Source organism: Primulina huaijiensis, unplaced genomic scaffold, assembly GCF_012295235.1.
Source record: "Primulina huaijiensis isolate GDHJ02 unplaced genomic scaffold, ASM1229523v2 scaffold28027, whole genome shotgun sequence".
Taxonomy (NCBI): Eukaryota; Viridiplantae; Streptophyta; class Magnoliopsida; order Lamiales; family Gesneriaceae; genus Primulina; species Primulina huaijiensis.
Genome location: NW_027356708.1, coordinates 276,860 through 299,385, shown reverse-complemented (window position 1 = coordinate 299,385; position 22,526 = coordinate 276,860). Strand labels below are relative to the sequence as shown.

At 31.1% G+C, this 22,526-nt stretch overlaps 4 protein-coding genes across 6 annotated transcripts; all 4 read left to right on the top strand.

The window, feature by feature from the left end:
• The first annotated feature begins 1,573 nt into the window (after window positions 1-1,573).
• LOC140967786 (hyoscyamine 6-dioxygenase-like) lies at window positions 1,574-3,292 on the top strand. Its single transcript, XM_073428522.1, has 4 exons — window positions 1,574-1,858; window positions 1,947-2,197; window positions 2,299-2,617; window positions 2,876-3,292. Exons 1-4 carry the CDS (start codon window positions 1,670-1,672, stop codon window positions 3,119-3,121), a joined length of 1,005 nt encoding a protein of 334 aa, XP_073284623.1. The 5' UTR covers window positions 1,574-1,669; the 3' UTR covers window positions 3,122-3,292.
• Window positions 3,293-8,213: 4,921 nt separating this feature from the next.
• Window positions 8,214-11,081, top strand: LOC140967780 (inorganic phosphate transporter 1-4-like). 3 transcript variants are annotated; one of them, XM_073428513.1, is made up of 2 exons: window positions 8,214-8,301; window positions 9,099-11,081. In XM_073428513.1, the coding sequence occupies exon 2, from the start codon at window positions 9,108-9,110 to the stop codon at window positions 10,710-10,712; it is 1,605 nt and encodes a 534-aa protein (XP_073284614.1). In that variant the 5' UTR covers window positions 8,214-8,301; window positions 9,099-9,107; the 3' UTR covers window positions 10,713-11,081. The 3 variants fall into 3 exon arrangements, with proteins under 3 accessions (XP_073284614.1, XP_073284613.1, XP_073284615.1); XM_073428512.1 differs by having other exon boundaries at window positions 9,080-11,081; XM_073428514.1 differs by lacking the exon at window positions 8,214-8,301 and adding an exon at window positions 8,330-8,418.
• Window positions 11,082-12,712: 1,631 nt separating this feature from the next.
• On the top strand, window positions 12,713-14,640 carry LOC140967797 (uncharacterized). The gene is made up of 6 exons (XM_073428552.1): window positions 12,713-12,869; window positions 12,935-13,029; window positions 13,122-13,222; window positions 13,557-13,626; window positions 14,205-14,248; window positions 14,392-14,640. Exons 1-6 carry the CDS (start codon window positions 12,857-12,859, stop codon window positions 14,486-14,488), a joined length of 420 nt encoding a protein of 139 aa, XP_073284653.1. The 5' UTR covers window positions 12,713-12,856; the 3' UTR covers window positions 14,489-14,640.
• A 5,765-nt stretch (window positions 14,641-20,405) lies between these two features.
• On the top strand, window positions 20,406-21,761 carry LOC140967800 (transcription factor MYB30-like). Its single transcript, XM_073428563.1, has 3 exons — window positions 20,406-20,676; window positions 20,776-20,905; window positions 21,054-21,761. The coding sequence occupies exons 1-3, from the start codon at window positions 20,544-20,546 to the stop codon at window positions 21,523-21,525; spliced, it is 735 nt and encodes a 244-aa protein (XP_073284664.1). The 5' UTR covers window positions 20,406-20,543; the 3' UTR covers window positions 21,526-21,761.
• The last annotated feature ends 765 nt before the right edge of the window (window positions 21,762-22,526 follow it).

The window sequence follows — 22,526 nt, the reverse complement described above, 5'->3', positions numbered from 1 at the left end:
CTTAGAAATATACATCATATCCAAGTTGATATTTAGTTGAAAGCAATTCAATTACTTAAAAAATAAGAAAAATTTGTGGGGCAATGTACTTTTATTAAGAAAAAATGAGATATTATATCAATTTCCAGGACATCATTGAAATTATTTGGAATTTTATGAATTAGCATGGATATATAATGGTCCCCCTTTTGTTAATCGATCGCGCATTAATTAATAGCATGTTGTTTTTTTAAAAAAACACGAGATTTTAGACCAATTCGTCGTGTTCTTGTATTATATATATAAAAAAAACTATTATGAGACCGTCGTATGATTTAATTTTTTGAGACAAATCTTCTATCTGACATCATTTATGAAAAATATTACATTTTATGTTAAAAATATTAGTTTTTACTCCAAATATGGACTGAGTCAACCGTCTTACGGATATATATATATATATATAGACACACACACACGAATTATAGACTCCACTGAATAATGTATATAATTAAATGAGAATATAGATTGATTTTGGGACATTATCTTTTAAATACACACACACACACATGCACTTTATCTCCTTTATATCGTATTTGCACCCACTTGTATTATTAATTGTATCAACTTGTCGCCTCATGATATCAATAAATACATTATTTTTTCATTTCTAAGAATAATTAATATCATTAACTTAATTTTTTTTATGATTTACATAAATTTAATCATGATAATAGAATATAGAGAGAATATTTTTTTTACTAAACTTGTTTAATTTTGGGTTTTGATCGATTAAAAAGTTAAAGATTGGTTTTGATATACTAAATTTTAATTTTTGAATATTTTGGTTCAATTGATTATATGATCACACCGAAATGTGCTCTAATGACATCGAAAAATGCTGACATGACATCGAAAATTATTTTTTATTAGATGTCATATCAACAATTGAATCATAATAGCTTAAAATAAAAAAGTAGAGTACCAAAATAAAAACTTAAAATCTTAATAAACCAAAACCTAAAATTAAACAAGTTAATAGATTAAAAAAAAATCATTTTCCCTGTGGTTATGGTTAAATTAAAGCTCTTGCGATGGTACATATACAAAATAGGTCAAATCAAACAGATTTTTCAGATTATATGCCGAAATATTTGAGTTATATTTGTTTTAAATCAACCTATATTAAGTTTTCATCTTATAATTAAAACTGCTTATTTCTTTAATCATATTTGATTTATAATTTTGCAAAGATTCGAAAATTTGAGTTAATTTTTCTAAAAAAAAAAACAACTAATCAATGTAATTAATACGAAACAATAAATGGTAACATTTGAAACAATATATATATAAAGGGTTAAGTTTGTATAAGTACTTAAGGAGTTAAATGGAATAATAGTTTTTCTATTAATGCGTCACCACAAAATCATTTATATTCACTTATTTCTATTAGGGTTTGTTTTCTAATTATATTTTAATTACCTAAATTTAATGATTTTTTTTGGCTCCGTCGTTGGTACTAACCCCCATTTGCTGGTCGATACCTTTGAAAAGAAATATATGATTTTTTAAAAAAAAATCCAGGTCCTATGATAGACTTTAGCCTTGATAATTAATTTTTATTCTTCGACTATTTAATCAGCGTTCTTAGAATCATAAATCCTCACCTGATATCAAAATAAAGAAATTAATGGAGGTTCTTATGTCAAACTGGTGCACTAAAACGGCTCAATATTTGCCAGAAAAATACGTGTTCCCGCCTGGAAAAAGACCTGGAAAACTTGATTTCCCCGTGTGCGAAAACTTTCCGGTTATCGATATTGAAAAAGCGAAAAGTCGACAGATTCTGAATGCATGTCAAGAATTTGGTTTCTTCCAGGTTTCTCAAAGCATCAACTTTTTACGAATTCAGTCATTTTTTTAAATAAGAAAATATAATATTCTGAGAGGAAAAATTTTGTTTCCAGGCGATCAACCATGGAATCCCTGTAAGCCAGATGGACGAAACGATGCGCGTATTCCAGGAGTTTTTCGGTGCGTCACCAGAGTACAAATCGAGTTTTTATTCTACAGACATGACAAGAAAGTGTAGAATCTATTCCAGCACAATGGATTATGACAAAGAAGAAGTTCATTACTGGAGGGATAATTTTACCCACCACTGTCATCCTATCGAAGATTACGTCGACCTGTGGCCCGAAAACCCGACCAGATATCGGTATATATCTTCTGTGTCCTGATTCATCATGTTAGTTCAATATTTCATTCACTAATATGATCCCTGATTTTTCAAGGTTTGTTATTTGTTTGGTTTACCAGGGAAGTTGTTGGCAAGTATTCCGTAGAGGGGAGGAAGTTTATGTTGAGGATATTGGATCTTATTGGTGAAGGATTGGGGCTTAAACCCGGATATTTTGATGGAGATTTGAGTAAAAGTCAATTATTGTCGATTAATCACCATGTTCCATGCCCGGATCCGAGTTTAACCTTGGGAATGCCCGAACACCGTGACCCGAATCTCATAAGTATGATTCAGCAATGTTCAGTTCCAGGGCTTCAAGTATTTTTCCAGGGACAGTGGATGAATATAGAGCCAATGGAAAATGCCTTTTTTGTAATTCCCGGAATGCAACTTAAGGTATATGTACTATTATTCTTTCCATTTTCTTAACAATATCCCTAGATTAAAATTAAACCACTTCTAGCTAAAATCTAGACATTTATTCATGAATAGATTTCCTAATTTTCGACTTACATGCGTGGTATGTTAAAATATAATAAATATCATAGTTGAGTCTCCAGTACCATAAGTTCAAATTTTTGGAAAAATTTATTTATAGTAGTATTAATTTTGAATATGATCAACTATAGTTTTTTGAAAAGTAAATGCATACAGGCGATCACTAACGGAAAATTTTTGAGCCCGATCCACCGGGTGGTGACACACTCGGAACGAGCTAGGACGTCGATCGGGACTTTCTTGATTCCGTCTATGGACATGGTTATCAAGCCTGCCGATGACTGTGCTGGAATATCTCCCGTTTACAGAGGGTTCACATACAAAGAGTTTTTCAGTGCCTATGCTGAAAATAAGTTCGACTGGGAAGCTACTTTGGAAAGTTTCAAAGTTAAGAATAATTAATTAACATGTTTCACCAAATATGAAGATAATATAGCAGATGGAATATGGTAAATTTGTAATATGTTTAAAGTCAAATTGTGTGGATGTGTGTAGAAAAATGCAATATTAAGCTTGTAAAATTTGGTGTGTTCGCATTTGTATTGTTTGTTTAATTATAAATCTGAAAGTAAATTGCAACAAAATATTCTTACCACACTTAGACTTGATGACGGCCCACCAATATAGTCGTGATTAATGGTGATTTCATCAACCCACTAACTGTTAATTGTACCAAATAAAATTGTATTTGGCAATTAATTTATCTGCCTTCTAGATCATTTTAAATATAAAAATATTTGATTTGAAAAAACACTTAGTTTTTCATATTTTATTCGAAGTGTTTTACTTTTATGTTAAGATCTGAAGTAACTCTTTTACAACCTTCTTGTAAAAACCCTTATGCAACTCTAATATTAGGATTATTATTATTAACTTTTTGGTGTACATATTTAAATGGGAATATTTTGGAACATTTTTGGAAATACAAGATTGTATTAGAGTGGTATTAGTATATGCATAAGCATGCATATTTTCGAAATTTTTGGAAGAAGATTTGCAAGATTTGGAATATTATACGAGGTGCATGGGAAATAAGATAAATTAACCTATCGATATTCCTAAAAATCTAAGTAGCAGCTAAATAATCGTGCATATAGGGACCAAGATTAAAGAATGGAAATAAATCATCAAACTTTTGCACAAAAATCCTTGACCTAGCCACCATATTTTCGAACCAATCAAAGGTGTAGAAATCAAGGAATAAATCCCACAATTTAGGTAGCCAAATAAATCAATCATGGAATGGAATTTGAGAGTCAAAATCACGGGATTTAGGCCAATTTTGGACATGATTTATGCACCTAATTTAGCCTCCTCGCCTCACATATAAATAGCCTTTCACTCTTAGCATTCCTCACACCACAATTCTAACCATAGTTGCAAATTTTGAAAATTTCAACAGCATACCCTAGCCAAAACTTTGCTTAAAAATCGTCCTAGTTAGGCTAGTAAGTGAGCCGAAGTGCCGCCCGAGTAAAGAGCAAGAAGTGATCCAAGCTAAGCAGTCGTGCACCCATGTTTTAGCATTCAAAAACCAAGGTAAATGGGCTTGTTTTAAAGTGTAAATTTTCGTGTATGCATTTTCGTTTTTATTTTAAAAATTCGATCGAGCGTAAATTCTTCTTCTACTCCGTTCTTGTGTTGGTTTTTATATGTTTTGAGCACTGTTATGATTCGAATGTATATGGGTGGGAATCCCAATATGACATGTTTAGGGCCCTTACAAGGTGGGATTATAACCGTTATATGACTTCGTCCCTTTAGAAGAGTAAAAATTAGATACTGATATCAGTAAACCATAGAAAGTAGATGAATTTCAGTGCATGATCAATGTTATGCATTTGATATGAGTCTTGTTGTACATGAATTGTGTTTCAAAATTCTATACATGTTGTTATGTTGTGCTCGAACGGCCTCCACTTGTTGAGTGACGACCATATCACTCATATCTTATAATCATTTCCCAGATAAACCCGAGGAACAACTCGAAGAAGAGGAGTCGGACCAGTTTAGGGGCTGGTGAAATTTCAAAATTTTAGTTTAAGTTTAAGCTTTTAATTCAGTTGTAACGTTTCCGCATTAAATTCTGTTTTTTCAGTTATTGAGTTGTAAAGATATTGTTATCTATTTGAAATTATGATATAAACTGTTTTTTTGTTTATATTGTGCTACGAGGTTGGTTGTTTTCAATTGTATGATTGTTAAACAACACCGGTGTCGACTAACCCCGGTTCCGAGGCGTGACACTTCTTAACAAACCAGATCAAGCAGCGCAATATCGACAGTTTGATGCACGAGAACATCAACAACTTTAATCAAATCATAGTTAGAACACCTTATTTGATTCCACCATGGGTACCCTAATCAAGATTAAAACTCAAGCAAAACAAATCAATGAATGTTTTCTAATATAAAAGGCTTTATCCTTATCAAAATATGAATTTATTTTAGTTTGAACCTCACAAGGTTGTTTTTGAATCTGTGGATCTCGTTTGATAGAAAGAGAATTGATTCGGAGAAGGATTTGAGTGATAAATTTTAAATGATATGTATTCGATGAATTTTAAATTCATTTGAATTTAATATATCAAAGTAAGTAGGAATCTGAAACCCATCGTCTCAATTCATCAATTCAACCACAACATTTAATAGTGTTTCGTTTCTCTGATAAACGTCTATTAGTACTAAAATGGAAATATCATAAATTAAGAGAGGAACTAATTAAATTAAAAACTCCATAAGAATGAGCATAAATCAAGTTGATATAAAATATAGGAAACAAATATTATATTGCAACCTAAAATATGATGTAGCACGAAATCTTCCAAAATGGGCTAGAAATTGATCAAAGTGGGTTTATTATTTTATTTCATATGTTGACAAGTTTACGAGTGTGAAATATTATATTGAGCCAGAATTAAATTCTTTGAACTCACTGCTATATAAATTGTTTAATTGTATTTCTCTTAATTTCTTGATCCTATTTTATTTGATAAATTATTTATTTTGTGTATTTATCCTATAATTAGTGTTAACATGATTTTCTTAATTCGACGTCTACCTGATGCAAATTATGGCTATTGATTTAAAGTATGTTTTGATTTAAAAAAATTATAAATTAAAAGGATAATTTTTCTAGTAAAATACAATTTTATACTATATTTTTATATATAAATATAAAATTTGTGTTTAGATGGTTCTTCGTTTTATAGAAAAAAAAATAAGCATCCAAAAAAATTAGAAGCCAAAACTGAAAAAATGCGGATTTCTGTGACTTCTTTTTTTATTAAACCTAATAAACTGATTTGTAAAATAAAATTTTATTTTATTATAATATTTTATAGATAAAATTCATTTTTTATTAATTAATTTGTTCCCCTTAAATGTAGTTAATGACTGAAATAACCTAGCTACTTTAATTCTGAAAAATCGGTCTCTTTGGTTTATTAATGCTCAGTTGATTTAGCTTTGAACAATTCAATTCGTGGGTTCGGTTTTGACCGAATGCTCGCCTTACTGAATTCTCGGACTGAAATTATACAAAGATGATTGTGTTAAATATAATTTTATATATGCTCGAATTTTTTGAGTCCGTCCTTTATTATTGATCGAAATATCTGGGAACATTTTATGTCTGAGACTTTTTATATATTTGATCATCCAAAATAAAAGAAAAAGGTGAATTTATTATTGATTAAGTTGAGGTAAAGAAGAGTTAGTTGTTAAATATGTTTCTGATGTTACATAAAATTTTCAATTAAAAAAATGAGTAAAACCGAAAAAGAATGTAAATTAGTGAAATAAAATCGTAAATTGATTGAAAACAAGATTAGAAATGAAATTTTGACGAAGTGGAAGTTTTGTGACTGAAAATTTAATAAAATAAATTTATAGAACTCGTGATAATCGGAAAATAAACAATGGTGGAAGAGAAGAATTAATCATACTTCTTTTTCGGATTTCCTATTTTAAGAAGAGAAATGTGTGGTCATTAAGAAATAGAAACTCTGCTTTAAATTATAACCCTTGAGATTGGACTTGTAATCGAGTGTTGAGCACATGCAATCGCGTCTTAGTGATTAGTGGGAGATGGGAAAGTTTGTGAAAGTATAATAAGGAATATAATCATAAAATTATAATTTTAGTCTTACATAGTACTATTTGTATTTAGCTCTTTGTAATTTATGTTATTTATATAGATGGAATATTTCAGTTTTCGTATGTTGTTTTTGTTTTTTTGTTTCACAATCTTAATTTTTGTCTATATATTGTTGATGTGGACGTGTGTGATATTATCACAAACTTAGAAGGAAAAAACCGAAATTACCAAAAATTAAAAAATATAAGACTAAGACTGAATTTTCACTAAGATTTGACTTTTCTGGTCTACCATAACTTTTTTAAAAAGAATATTTACCCTAACTTTTGAATGTCCTATTGTTCATTTTTTAAAGTTTTTAGCATAGTTATTGATTGAAAATCCGATTTTTAATTTGGTTTTTTTTTATTTTGATGAAAAATTCGGTCGATTCAGTTTGATAAAAAAATCACTGTGATAGATTTTTCAAATTTTAAATCAGTCGGTAAATAAATTCACCTTATATATAATGTACTTGGTTTTATGGATTTAAAATAATGATTTCAAAATTTTTGGCGTATTTAAAGAAATTTCAAATAATAATTATGGTTAATTTTAAATAAATTAGATATGAGTTATATTTGAAACTCATTTATCGAATGATTACTCAATCAAATCACTTGTTTCAGATCAAATCCTTGGATCCTTATTTCAATTTCACCCTTTTTGTCAAATCTCAATTTTCACCTTTCAAATTAATTTGATGAAATGAGACTTAATTTTGTAAGATCCAATATATGGATGGACTCGCAATTATTGGGGAAAAATCTAGGCAAACTAAAACGTGCCAAGAAAAATTTCTTGGTCAAAAGCTGTTATAATGTGAAATAAGTATTGTGATCTTTCCCAACATACAATTATGTAAATAACATTAAATTTTATGATTATGTGCTTTAGTAAATATTACACATAAACTATAGAAAATATAACGTGTAATATTTATCAACTTTAACCTTAAAAAAATCATCTTCTTCATATAACCCTTTATCAGTGTTTTTGTTCTAATTATATTTTTATAATTAAATAATTTTAACCCAAACATATATAATCATCATCATATCATATAAGAAAAAAATTTCAAGTATTAATCCCAAAAAATTAAAAAAAATTCGGTACATATTTTTTTTTTGACATAACTTCGTTACATAAATTTTATTAATGAATTGTTATAATAAAATATGTCTCAAGTCAACTGGTGATGATTTTGTGATTGTTATTATAATATTTGTGTATGACTGAGGATACCCGAAAAAGCAGGGAATATTCCGGCGGAAGATCCGAGGGGGTTTGAGTTTCCTGCGCTGTATAAATACACCCAACCTCTCCGTATTCATTTCACCTCCAAACACTTTTAGCAACTACAAAACCGTACAATAAAAATACATTCTCTAATTCAAGAATACTGTTCCTCCATTCACTCCTCTTTTTCTTCACAAATAAGAAGGTAATTAAATTAATGGTAATTGTTGTTAGTTTTATAATACTATTGAAATTTCTTGGTTAATTTGTTATTAATCACTTTTAGTTTCTGGGTTTTGAACATTGGAATTATATTGCGTACGTACGTATCTGTTTGCTGCATGTTACAAGTATTGATCTTTATTTTATGTTTTATCTGACATCGCCATATTTTTGTCGGGTTGTATTCATGGGATCTTATGTTTGTGTTCGTGTTCCATGCAAAGGTGGTCTCTGATTTATATATACATATATATGTGTGTATAAATTATATATAACAGTCTTCGATCTGATTTCTTTTATTTAAAATATTTATATATGTATATAATTTCAAGATTTAAGATCCCAATCTTTTCTTGTTCATTAATTTCCGTGGAGGATGGAACGAATTAAACAAATGTTGTAATTTGGAAATATTATATGTAAATTCTGGGAAATTTTTTAAAAGAAAATTCGAGGAACAAACCTTTGAATCGATTTGGAAATTGAGTTATTATTCGTGAATCAATAAATCCGATCCAGATTTGCTTCAAGAAAATTTGGAGAAGATAAGATATGATCATTAAATTTCGAGAAAAAATAGGTAACAGATGCCAGGCAAACGAACAAATTATACTCCTTAAAAATAGGTGATTGATTATGCTGTATTTATCTTCAGTTAATCTGATTTAATTCTTTTTTTTCCCCAAGATTCTATAAAATTACTCGTCATTTAAATATTTTCAGAGCGATATGTTTGATTTGTGCCGTTAATTTTGTTGCAGAAAGAAATACGCTGAAAAGAGAAGAACAATGTCGGGGGACAACTTGAAAGTGCTGAACGCTCTCGATGTAGCCAAGACACAATGGTACCATTTCACCGCAATCATCATTGCGGGAATGGGATTTTTCACTGATGCATACGATCTCTTCTGCATATCACTCGTCACCAAAATGCTCGGCCGCATATACTACCACGTTGAGGGATCACCGAAGCCAGGAACCCTGCCGCCGAATGTATCTGCAGCCGTTAATGGCGTTGCCCTCTGCGGAACGTTAGCAGGACAGCTCTTCTTTGGCTGGCTTGGCGACAAAATGGGACGGAAAAAGGTATACGGAGTCACGCTCATGCTCATGTGCCTTTGCTCCGTTGCGTCGGGCCTTTCTTTCGGGAGCAGCGCGAAATCCGTAATGACTACTCTGTGCTTCTTCAGATTCTGGCTAGGTTTCGGTATTGGTGGAGATTACCCTCTATCGGCCACCATCATGTCAGAGTATGCTAACAAGAAAACTCGGGGGGCCTTTATTGCCGCGGTGTTTGCTATGCAGGGATTTGGGATTCTAGCAGGAGGGATATTTGGTATGATTATTTCTACCGCGTTTGAGGCGAAATTCAAGGCACCGGCTTATGAGGTTGATCCGATTGCCTCCACGATTCCTCAGGCAGATTATGTTTGGAGAATTATTTTGATGGTTGGTGCAGTCCCTGCTTTGCTGACATTTTACTGGAGGCTGAAGATGCCCGAAACAGCTCGTTACACTGCCTTGGTGGCCAAGAACGCAAAACAGGCGGCTTCCGATATGTCTAAAGTGTTGCAGGTGGATATTGAGGCTGAGCAGCATAAGGTGGAGCAGATGGTGCAGCAGAAGGCGGCATACGGATTGTTTTCGAAAGAATTTCTCCAACGCCATGGATTGCACTTGCTTGGAACAACAAGCACCTGGTTTTTGCTGGACATTGCCTTTTACAGCCAGAATCTGTTCCAGAAAGACATTTTCAGTGCCATTGGATGGATCCCTCCTGCTAAAACCATGAATGCAATTCAAGAAGTTTTCACCATTGCCAGGGCTCAAACTCTGATTGCCCTGTGCAGCACAGTCCCTGGTTACTGGGTAACAGTGGCGCTGATCGATGTAATCGGAAGATTCGCCATTCAAATAATCGGGTTCTTCTTCATGACGGTCTTCATGTTTGCTTTGGCGTTCCCTTACAACCACTGGACTCATCCAGATAACCGGATCGGGTTCGTGGCCATGTACTCGCTCACCTTCTTCTTCGCCAATTTCGGGCCAAACGCAACGACATTTGTCGTGCCAGCCGAGATTTTCCCAGCCAGATTGCGGTCGACGTGCCATGGGATATCAGCTGCATCTGGTAAATTGGGGGCCATAATCGGTGCTTTTGGGTTCTTGTACCTGGCACAGAACCAGGACCCGAAAAAGGCGGACGCCGGATATCCAGCTGGCATCGGGGTGAAGAATTCGCTGATCGTATTAGGCGTTGTCAATCTTTTAGGTTTGTTGTTCACTTTCTTGGTGCCGGAATCCAAGGGAAAGTCTCTGGAGGAGATGTCGGGGGAAAACGAGGACATTAATGAGGAAGCTGGTAGCAGCAACAGGACAGCTCCCGTAGCTTAAAATCGCCTCCTTGTNTTTCTCTTTTTTTTTTTTTTTTTTTGTGATGGATTTATATTGTTGTTGAATCCGTAATTGAAGTGAGACTCCATCATCATCCACACACACCAATCGACATCACAAAAATCGGAAATTGTATCAAGTCTAGAGAATAAACCAGTTTCATGATAGAGACAAATGCATTTTTTTGCAGCAAAAACTTGTGTGAGACGGTCTCATGGGTCGTATTTGTGAGACGGATCTTTTATTTGGGTCATCCATGAAAAAATATTACTTTTTATGCTAAGAGTATTACTTTTTATTGTGAATATGGATAGGGTTGACCCGTCTCACAGATTAAGATCCGTGAGACGGTCTCACATGAAACCCACTCTTTTTTTGCAGATATTATGAAATGGGTTTTTCACACGCACCGTGAACTTAGGACATACTAGTCTATATTGTACTCATTAAACCAATATTACCATATCGGGTTTTAGTTGGTAGAAATATATTTGCTATTTTATTTTTAAAATTTAAAATAAAAAATGAATATAATGATAATTAATAACAAGTTAATTAATAAAAACAAGAATTCTCATCACTAATAGTATTATTGTTAATGAAGAAATACAATATTAACAATGGGAACAATAATAAATTAAGAGTATATCTCCTGTTAAATTGTCTAACAGATATAGAGACAGATCGACCTAATACATAAAATTAATATTTTTGGTATAAAAAAATAATATTTTTTCATGTGTCGGGTCGGATAAGATATTTGTCTTGAAAAATTGGTATGTGATACGATCTCATATGAATTTTTATGATAAATTAATATTAACAACAACAATATATATATATATATATATATATATTAACACCAAAAACTCATATGAGACCACCTCACGAATCAATTTTGTGAGATAGATCTCCGACCCGACACAACTAATGAAAATATATTACTTCTAAAACCAAAAGTATTACTTTTCACGATATGTATGGACCGAGTCGACACTTATCACGTATATAGACCTATGAAATTGCATCATAAGAGATATACTTATATATTAATGTCATTAAGGAATGTCCAAGTTAGTGGAGTAAGTGACAGATTGAGCAATTTGATTCTCTCTACCAACATTTTTTCGGGCGAGTTTTTTGCACAGAGTTTACCTAGTACGATTTACCTAGCTATCATTGTTTTGCAAACTACTGAGTTACCTCATGGGATTTACATAGCATGTACTGAAAAGTAACGACGGTGAGTTATATCATTATAAAAAGAAAATAACAACTTATAGACTCGTCAATTTGTTAACTAAAAAAATCAAATTACTCTAACTTAAATAATATTTCAGTTAATATTTGAAATAACCGATTGTAAAAAAAAAAACAATAAGTTTTATTTTAAAAATATAATATAAAACTGAATTTAATAAAAGTTAATAAAATATAGAGAAAAAAACATTTATTTGATTTAAATGATTTCTTTATAAAATTATTCTAAATCAGACTGAATAAAGGAACCAATTCTTTTAAAAAATAAATCGAACCTTTAATAAAATTGGTCCGATTGTTTATTTCGATATAATACAAATTCACTCAACCTTAATTTCGCTAAAACTATCTTTATTAATCATTTCTATATCATTATCTTTAATATTTCTATAATAATATTATTAATCATTTCACATTGTTTATTGTTATTTGTATTATTACTTTATTTCTTATATATAATCGTAATTTAATTGATTCATTTACTATGCATATAAATAAATAATATTAAATTTTTTAAATAATAAAGTTACATATATTTTATTTTAATAAATTAAAAATTATGCTCTAAGAAGTTTTTTATTAAAAAGTGAACCCCGGTCCCTTGGGAATTATAATATTTTTATTTAATTAATTGGAAAACCCAAAGTTGACCCTTTTCTTCAGTTTTCCCCACATTTCATTGGGTATTTTTTTTTTAACCTCTATTTTTTTAAAAAATAAATGACGTCAAGTGTATTTACAAATTTCCCCATTTCAAAATAGGGGTTTTACCTTCTGAACGACGACGTTCCTCGAGGCGCCCAGTTTCATGGTTTCTTGATCGCACAGAGCAAGAACCAAAAAACAAATACGACGTATCGCAACCCATTTAATCTCGTAACAACATGGATTCTGAAGGTAAACGAACCATTTCAGCAACCCTTTCATGTTTATATCCCAATCCTTTTGACCAATTTTCACAGGACAAAGAACTACTTCAAACCCTTCTGCGATGCTGACTGCCCTTTTGTGCAAGAGGGCCAAACTGCATGAAGAACTTCGGAATATAGAGAAACAGGTGAAATAATTGTTCTTTTCTAGCATTTTTGTATGGTTATACTTTATGTGATCATAAATTGGTTTATTTTTTTCTTGGTTGTGATTCTGTAGGTATATGATATGGAGACGATTTATTTACAGGACCCAAGCCAATGTGGCAATGTTTTGAAAGGTTTTGAGGGGTTTTTGTCATCCTCCAAGAATACTGCACTGTAATGATATTCTTGGCGTGCTTACCTTTCTTTGGTTTCTAGTTTTTATTCAGAAATATGCTGAAAAATGGACGAGTGTGTGAAATGATACACCACCGTGTGCATTATACATAAGTTGTCTAAAAAATAATGCTAATTTTTTGCACCAATAGTTGCGTCTCGAGCGTGTCTTGGATTCGATTCCCATTCAGCACATTTGATGTTTTAAAGTTTCTTTTATGTGTTCATTTCAGGTACTTGTTACTTTTCTTGCATGTTCATAATAACTATGACCCAAGAATGACACAGTGGTGTTCTTTACTACCTCTTTCTTAACATTTACATTACATTGCAGCTTGAAACGATCCCGGAAGTTTCAGCTTGAAGATAGGCTCTTTTCGTTATCTTCAGTCACTTCACCAGCTGTATGTCTTTTACTTGTCTCAATCTTTTTTTCTAATATATTCTGAATATTTTTTCTTATGGCTAGATCACATATTAGTGTGTTCTTGATTGTTATTGGAAACTTGGGTTTCGTTATTCTTACATATGCATGCTTTGCGGATACTTAAATTAAAACAGTAGGCTAGAGTTTTTCAGTTTATGATTTTGCTTCTTCTTTTGTATGGTATAGGTTTTGCAAGATACTCAAGACTTCAAAACTGCATGATTTTCATGTATGTGTCACATGTGGATAATTTAATCGACGATGATTTACACGAATTGAAATTTCAGCTGGCCCTGAAACGAGGCATTATCAAATTTGAGATTAGCTACCATCAGTCCTTTTGATTCCTTATTTATTTTTAATTTGTATGTGTTAAATCGATTTTGGTTGTGGTTGTTGAAGCTATCTTTTCTGTTCTCTCGACTGCTACGTTTATGTATTGCATGGGAGTATAGTTCTATAATTTGAATTGTTGTGACACTTGGTACTATTCATTTTCTCGAAAAGTAGTCATCTTGACATGATATGATTTTCGGTATTTACTTTGTGTATCAGGCCGAAGAAGTTGCATGGGATGGTGGTATAGCAGCTAATGGACCGTAAGTAATCTTTTTTCTCATAGCTAATTTATCCTCAGCTTTGATACATTTAATGACCTCGTATTAATCTGGTGAGGATCCATGACACTTGCAAACTACATTTTTAAACGATATATTAATCATGAGCTTGTTACATTTGCCAGGGGAAAACCAAAGAAAGGTAGAGGACCAAGAGAGGCAAAGAGAAAGCAATCGAGCGAAGTTGACTATGACTATGAAGAGGACGCTGATTTGATGTAGCCACCACCATTCCTTTTTTCGGCTGGAGTTTGTGCGTTTTCAGCTTTACAAGGTTTGTTGTGGTTGTGAAACAGATATAATTTGCAGAAAATTCTCTTGTTTTGAACAATACTTAATCATCTATCATGTATATATAGATCTAATTTTGTTTCTTGTGCAAAGTTCATTTACTTTTTAAAACACTATCTAGTATTTCCGAATTATTCGTCTTCACTGATGATGGTTCGCCACCATGCTGCTTCATTTGGTTAGGGTGAGAAGGAAATGCAACTTCTCGGTCCTTGTCTCATTCCTTTCTCCAAATTGTCTATTTTTACATGTCTACTACGGATAATTTCATGTTTAAATATACCTAACAATGTATATTACGTATTCACTGTTTCTATCAGTGCATGGAATACCAATCATTATCTTCTTTCGGTCTGAGCATGACGGATGCCTTTGATATAGATCTTCTTCAATTCGAGGATCTTTTATTCCTAAAATGATTACCAAAAATACTAATATGTGATTGTAGTTACTTGTTGCATTTGTGGCACAACCCGTTTCCCAAATTGCAGAAATTCTTGAGTTGAGACAGCTGTGAACGAATATAAACCAATCGTTTTCATGATGGAACTTACATCTTTTTTGTTGGAAAACTTGGACAACGTAGATCGACGTAGCATCGAACCATTCTTGAATGAGGTTATGGTTAAGTTGTCCTTTATCCGACAGAAACACACTTCACAAAATCATTCTTTAAAAATATTTTCATTCGAGGAACCACCAAGCTAGTTTCCATGGGTATAAAGCGTGAGAATGTTATGGCTTGTTCCTTTAGTGATCAGAGGGATTCAAGATTATTCTAGACATTCACAATTAAAGCTCTATGGTTACGTTGATCGAACCATCATGGTTTCTTCTACTACGATATGCATATCGAATTTACTTTTTTATGATTTAATATGTCGATCATAATTCATCATGTCGTATGACTTTAAAATTGATGTTTCAAATGGTTTATGAGAGATTATAATTCACCCGAATCAACCATTTTTACAGAATAAGAATAAATACAAAACAGTTGTTATAGGAACTCATTCTTCGGTTTCGCACGAGCCGAGCCGAGCCTTCATCACGCTCGGTTTCGCTAATGATGGAAGTGGGTAGGCGGCATTCTTTGGTTTTAGTCTTTTAAGATGGTATCTAGATCAATTCGCACACCAAGAGAAAAGAAATTAATAATCCATCCCCCTTTGATAAGCTTTACATAAAGTGAAAATTTTGTTCGCATCATCAAATCATGGAGCTTAGTAAAGTATTAACTAAATAGAAAAGTAACATAATTATCATTTGACTTGCTACCCTATATATCATAATTTTTTTTTAAAAAAAATTGTGATATATGCTAGGCAGATCATTTTTCAACAAGTCAATGATGTCTGAAAGTTGAAATTATGGGTCAAATTATCACGTGATTAATGAAATTTAAAAGTAGCATACCATATTAAAGGTAAGATCATATCTCTTTTTGATTTGGTTTCACTAAAATAGTGATTAATATGGATTATAATTTTAATTAGTGCTTCAAGAAAACGACCCTTTTCTTATCTATTCATAAAAGTGTCTAATTACTCTCGCGGCACTAATTTAATATTTTTAATAATACCTAAAAAAAAGTTAGAGAGAGAAAATATAATTCCTAAACTGAAATTTATTTAAATAAATTTATGGTTTTTCCCTTGAATATTTGATTTTAATCATATAAAAATTATGAAATTGTTCATACTTGTTGATATTTTATGTATATTATATGGCATGTGATCAAGAATAAGTGGACGAATAATATACAGTACTAGTTTCTCTCCTTTTTTCTCATTTTTGTGTTTTATAATTTCAAGGTTCATGCATGAGATATGATTGAGATTGGCAACTGGAAAATTGGACTGACGGGGAAACAATGCCTTTTGCCGATGGTAAAATCAATGCATAACTCGTACTGATTTAATTAAGTGGTAGTGATGGTTCATCATTTATGGATATTAATAATATAAACGAAATTAAATTATATCAAACATAATGTATAATTACTTTTGGTAGCCAACTGCAACAAAACCTTGCGAAGCTTATATTTCGAGGCAATAATTATTCTGTTAGAAAAACCGTTGAAATATGTTATTTCAGTTCTTGGATGGGTTACGTCATTATCGATCAATTATGTTTTTTTTTAAAAAAAATAACAAGTTGATTGATTTCACGATTTATCTCTTAGTTAGGTCACACATTGGATTTATATTAATTTTAAGTTAAGATTGTACAACTGTTAGAAATGAGATTGTTGTTGGAGACAATATTAGAAGATCAATCAAGACATGAAGTTTAAATTCTTATATAGTTGTCATTAGCTATAATTTTTTATAAATCAACTAACAAACATGCGATACTACAACTTTTATTGTTTTCTGTAAGACCTGTGGCTACATGGATACTTATTATTAGATATTTGAGTTGAAAACATGAAGTTTTAGTTATATAATATTTTATTTAGAGTAAGTCTCTTGTGATACTGTCTCACATATATTTATTCGTGAAACGAATCAACAATAGTTATATTTACAATAAAAATTAATATTTTTTTCATGAGTTATCCCAATAGAATATTTTTATCTCAAAATTGGCCATAAAATCGTCTCACCGGAGGTTTTATGTTTTCTTTTCAATGTAATTTTTTGGGTTGGTGTTATAATTTATGCCTTGATTAATTTTAGAGTAGGTCTCTTGTGAGACGGGTCAACCCTACCGATATTCACAATATAAAGTAATACTCTTAGCATAAAAAATAAGACTTTTTCATGAATGACCCAAATAAAAGATCCGTCTCACAAAATACGACCCGTGAGACCGTATCATATAAGTTTTTGACTTAATTTTAAGCAGCCGCAAAAATATTAATAATATAGATTATCTTTGTTATTTTCCCGTAAATTAACTGAATAAAAAAAATTATCCAATAGTATGTAAAGTTATATTTTAGTTATTAATGTTGCAAAATAAGTTTGTGTAAATATTGGTTAAAGTAATATTTTTTTATAATTATTTAAGTTGATTAATGTTTTTCCCATAAATATTTTTAGACAAATAATAAAATATAAAATTTTCCATTCATAAAACTAGTGACCCATTCCCCCACTCTCGATTGGGCATCCTTTTGTTTACTTTAGACCAACATTATTTATTCAAAACAAAGCAATCACTTGAATTCTAGATTTCATCATTTTTTTACCATATTAATATAAAAAGAAGCCACTGTATTTAAATATTGATATTATGAATTAAGTTAATAAATTTTAATTTTTACAAAAATTTTCTAGAAATATGATTTTAAAAATATTATTACTTATATTTCACATAATCAAATATAATTTATAATATTATATTAAGTGAGAAACTCTTATTGTTAAGATAAAATTTGAATATCACATTTTGTAATCACAAACTATACATATCTAACTATTTCAAAATTAAAGAATGCATATCTTTGAATAAAATGAAACTGACAAAGACTACCGTTGATTCGCCTCAAGCGATATTATCATCAAGCTGACAAAGTATGGTTAAAGTACGCTGATACAAGATGAAATGGTTAGACAAAAACAAATAATTCGAGCTGTCAAACTTAACCAATCTGACGCGCACTTAGAATAGTTGAAGTCTAAATCAAGTTGTCCGCAGTATTTAACATAACAAATCAGTTTGCATACATGATCTGACTTCATTCTCTAAAATAACAGACAGTTATCTCCGAGTATATTTCTAAAATTACCATCCATGACAATACAAAAGATATGTTGGTTATCTCTTTTAGCTAGTGTCCAAGAAATTTCAATTAACTCTTACTATTGTCGAAAACACGACAATAAATACAATAATAAATCTTAATAAAAAAAATAATTTCATGTTAGTTATAATACATATTACATATAATAAATATAATTACAATTATAAATGTAATTATTAAAATTACATATCAATTGTAATATTAATAATGATGATGATTATAATAATAAAAATAAATTATAATTATTATTTAAAATTAACTTGTATGATATAATATATGATGATAAATTTGAGATATATTAAAATTATTGAGAATAATTTGGTTTTAAGGATGTTTAAAAAGATCTTATAAAATAATTTGTGTTAATTCAATTTTTTTTTTAAAAACAATTTATAAGTTTTCAAACATTTTGACTGCATAAATTGTTTGACCAAAATTTTNGTATATAATACAACAATGCTCCAATATTTTTTTTTTTGTTAAAAAAATTCAGTATTTAAATTTAGAATCAACTTGCTGATTACCAAAAACAAATAATAAATAAACGATACACACATTATTTGACGCTTAGTCTTCTTTTTCTCTTTTATTTGAGGAATTTTCTGACCTTACTTTTGATAATTTTAAGAATATCGAATAGTTCAACTTCGACGTCAGCACACACTACTTTTCCCAAATTAAGAAATTGACTTCTTCAAATTTAAGGCAAGGACTCTACTTTGGCTGCCCTTGTCCACGTGCACCTCTCTCTACTTAAATTATTTTTAGTATTCCAATATGTTATAGATAGTTTAGTTTTAGACTAGCTCTTTTCTGAGACGATCTCGCGAATTTTTTATCTGTGAAACGGGTTAATCTTACCGATATTCATAATAAAAAGTAATACTCTTAGTATAAAAAGTAATATTTTTTCATGGATGACCCAAATAAGAGATCCTTATCACAAAATACAACCCGTGAGACCGTCTTACACAAATTTTTATCTTAGTTTTATGTCTCTTCTATAGGATTAAAAAAAAAAATACTTACCACTAGATCAGATGTAGTTCTATTCTTTTTATACTCACACTAAGCCACGACATTTGAATGATGAAATTGTTCTTCCATCATCAAAAGTTTATTCAAGAAAATATGAATTACTCAAAAGTATAACCTTATTTAACACCTGTGATTTTTGGTACGAGTTGCATGTTTAAACAGTCTTTTTTATAATTAATTTAATTTATATTTACATGAAGATCATACAACAATTATGAAAATTAGTGACAGACTAAACTATAATTTTGACATTTTGAATTAAAATCATATCATAATTGTGAAAAATATGCATCGTACGTGAAACTAAGTCTCTTATCTTTATTACGGAAAACTCAAATAACATATAAAATTTTCCATTTAAAAAGATTATTGGCGGTGTAAATTAATAGAGATATGCTAACTAAGCAATGAGATATAGGTTATATGTGTCTTTTATACTTTTAAAATTGAAATTGACATCATGTGTAAGGTATATATACTAACTAAGCAGTCATTTGTTAACTAGAAACTCTTGATACGAGATATGAGTATATATTTATATTTTTTTTTCTTTGAAAATTTAGATATTATATAGTGAGATTAAAAACCAAAAAATAATTTTTAATGATTATTTGAAAATTTTATGGTGTTTCGTAATAGTTTATAAAAAAGAAATTATATGATTATTTAAAATTTAAATAAGATAATTTTACGTTAGGAAATCTATGATAATTTAATGTTTTATAAAATAAAATATATTTAATATTAATGTAAAAACACATTATATATATATATAATAATAATAATAATAATATATATATATATATATACACACACACACACACACAACACGGTGTAATAATAAAAATAATTGGGTTTAAAATACAAAGAAATGGACGTCAAAAATCTTCTCGTGCATCTTTGACCACTCGGTACAATCATTGCGTTCATTTTCCTCGAAATTCTAGGCCCGAACTATGCATGAAATTTCCATTTGTTTTCAAAATAATTATATAAAAACATACCGTTTGAATCAAGACGTGGCCTATCGACATTCAAAGATATATATATATATATAAACCACCACGTACACCTCTCAAGTATTTCTCATAATCAAATACTTTGCAGACTGACAGTGCTTCAACTTCAAAGACCTACCACATCAAGAAGATACGTAAATAAACAAATACATATAAATCAACTTGAATCTCGATCAAAATGGGTCGAGCTCCCTGCTGTGAGAAAATGGGATTGAAAAAGGGCCCGTGGACAGCCGAAGAAGACATCATTCTCGTCAATTTCATCAATCGGCACGGCCATGGCAATTGGCGGGCCCTTCCCAAACGAGCTGGTATTTGCCAATCTCTGACTCAGTCATTAGTTGTATTGAGATTATCAAGTTTTTTTTTCTGTGGGGGATGAAATTTTCTTGGAATTATTTGTTGAGCAGGGCTTTTGAGGTGTGGGAAGAGCTGCCGGCTCCGGTGGATGAATTACTTGCGGCCCGATATTAAGAGAGGGAATTTCACAAGGGAAGAAGAGGAAACAATCATTAAATTGCATCAAGAATTGGGGAACAAGTGTGTACCTTTTACATTTCTCTTTTCCCTCACACATTTTTTATTTTTAATAATAATAGATAAGCTTTCTTGTCCGATATTGCAAAAATTTTACAATGGTGAATATCTTGGAATCTAACCTGCATGTAACCTTATCTCGATTCTTCAGATGGTCAGTAATGGCAGCAAGATTACCGGGCCGCACAGACAACGAAATAAAAAATGTTTGGCATACCCACTTGAAGAAAAGGGTCGCCAGAAATCCCCGGTCTGATCCAAGACCCGAACGCCACATCCCCGTATCCGGATTCGATCCCAAGTCGGACAACGATTCACTGCCAAATTCTCCGGCACATTCATCCAGCGATACCTCGTCGGTGATCACCACGTACACCGCCGCTGACGCTGGCCATGATTGCATCACTGCCGACACGAACTTTCTGGAAATGGACGAAAGCTTCTGGTCGGAGGTCTTTTCTGCGAATGAATATTCGAGTGATCGAGCTAGTGATTTCTCCACTGGCAATAATGATTTGGAACTCCAATTCCGAATGGAGGAGAATTTGTTTGGTGGGGGGGTGAGCATAGATTTTTGGCTTGAATTGCTCAACGACGCAGAGGAGTTGACAGGATCACTTTAACCATTTGCTAGTCTTACAACATTTTTGTTCCTTTTAGGCTCGAGCCTTTTGATCTGTTTCCAGTTATAATACGTGATGGGAAACATTTCCATACGTTTCTTACAGAAATTATTAGGCAAAACTGTGTGATTGTTGAAGCATTTCAAGATTCAAGAATTCTTATCATGCGACGCCTTAATTGATGCCCCTTAAATTTCATTTTTATTTTCACTTGATAAAATGTATGTCTTTTGTGAACGAACTCGTAGATATTTTTTTATGAGAGAGATCAACTTTACTTATAAATATAAAAAATAATATCTTTAGCATTATAATTTTTTTTATGGATAACTCAAATAAGATATATATCTCATGACCGTACGTCTCTGGAGTTTTTGTGATTTTCCAATAGGGAACTAGCATACATGATATAAATATTAAGTTGAATTTTACCGTTTTGGAAGGTCTAATGTTAGATGGATATATATTCATAAAATAGATCGACTTAATTCATATTTCGAGCGTAAAATAATATTTTTGACATAAAAATAATATTTTTCATTGGTCGAATCGTATATAAGACTTGTTGATTCATATTTGGATTGTAAAATAATAACTTTTTATAAGTCAAATCATATATAAGATTTGTCTCATAAAAATTTTGTGTTAAAAGATCGAGGTCGAACGTCAACAAAACATATAAATAACTAGATAAAACATGAAAAATAAAAGCTAAAAGTATTTCATGAGGCAGATCGGAGTCTTTTATTTTCTGTTATTATTATTATTGTTCAAATCAATAAATTTTTCATAGGGGTTTGTAAAATCGATCAAGATGTCGTCCTTATTTTTGAATAAAGTTTAAATTCATCTAAACTGGTGTTTTTTGTGAGATAATGAGTCAATCTCTAGTCGCGACAATAACAATGTTGTTAAAACTATAAAGAAAAGCCACCGACCATTTGGTCTAATGGTGTCAGACGTTCCGATTACCGGACAATGAGACCCACCATCCCAACCAG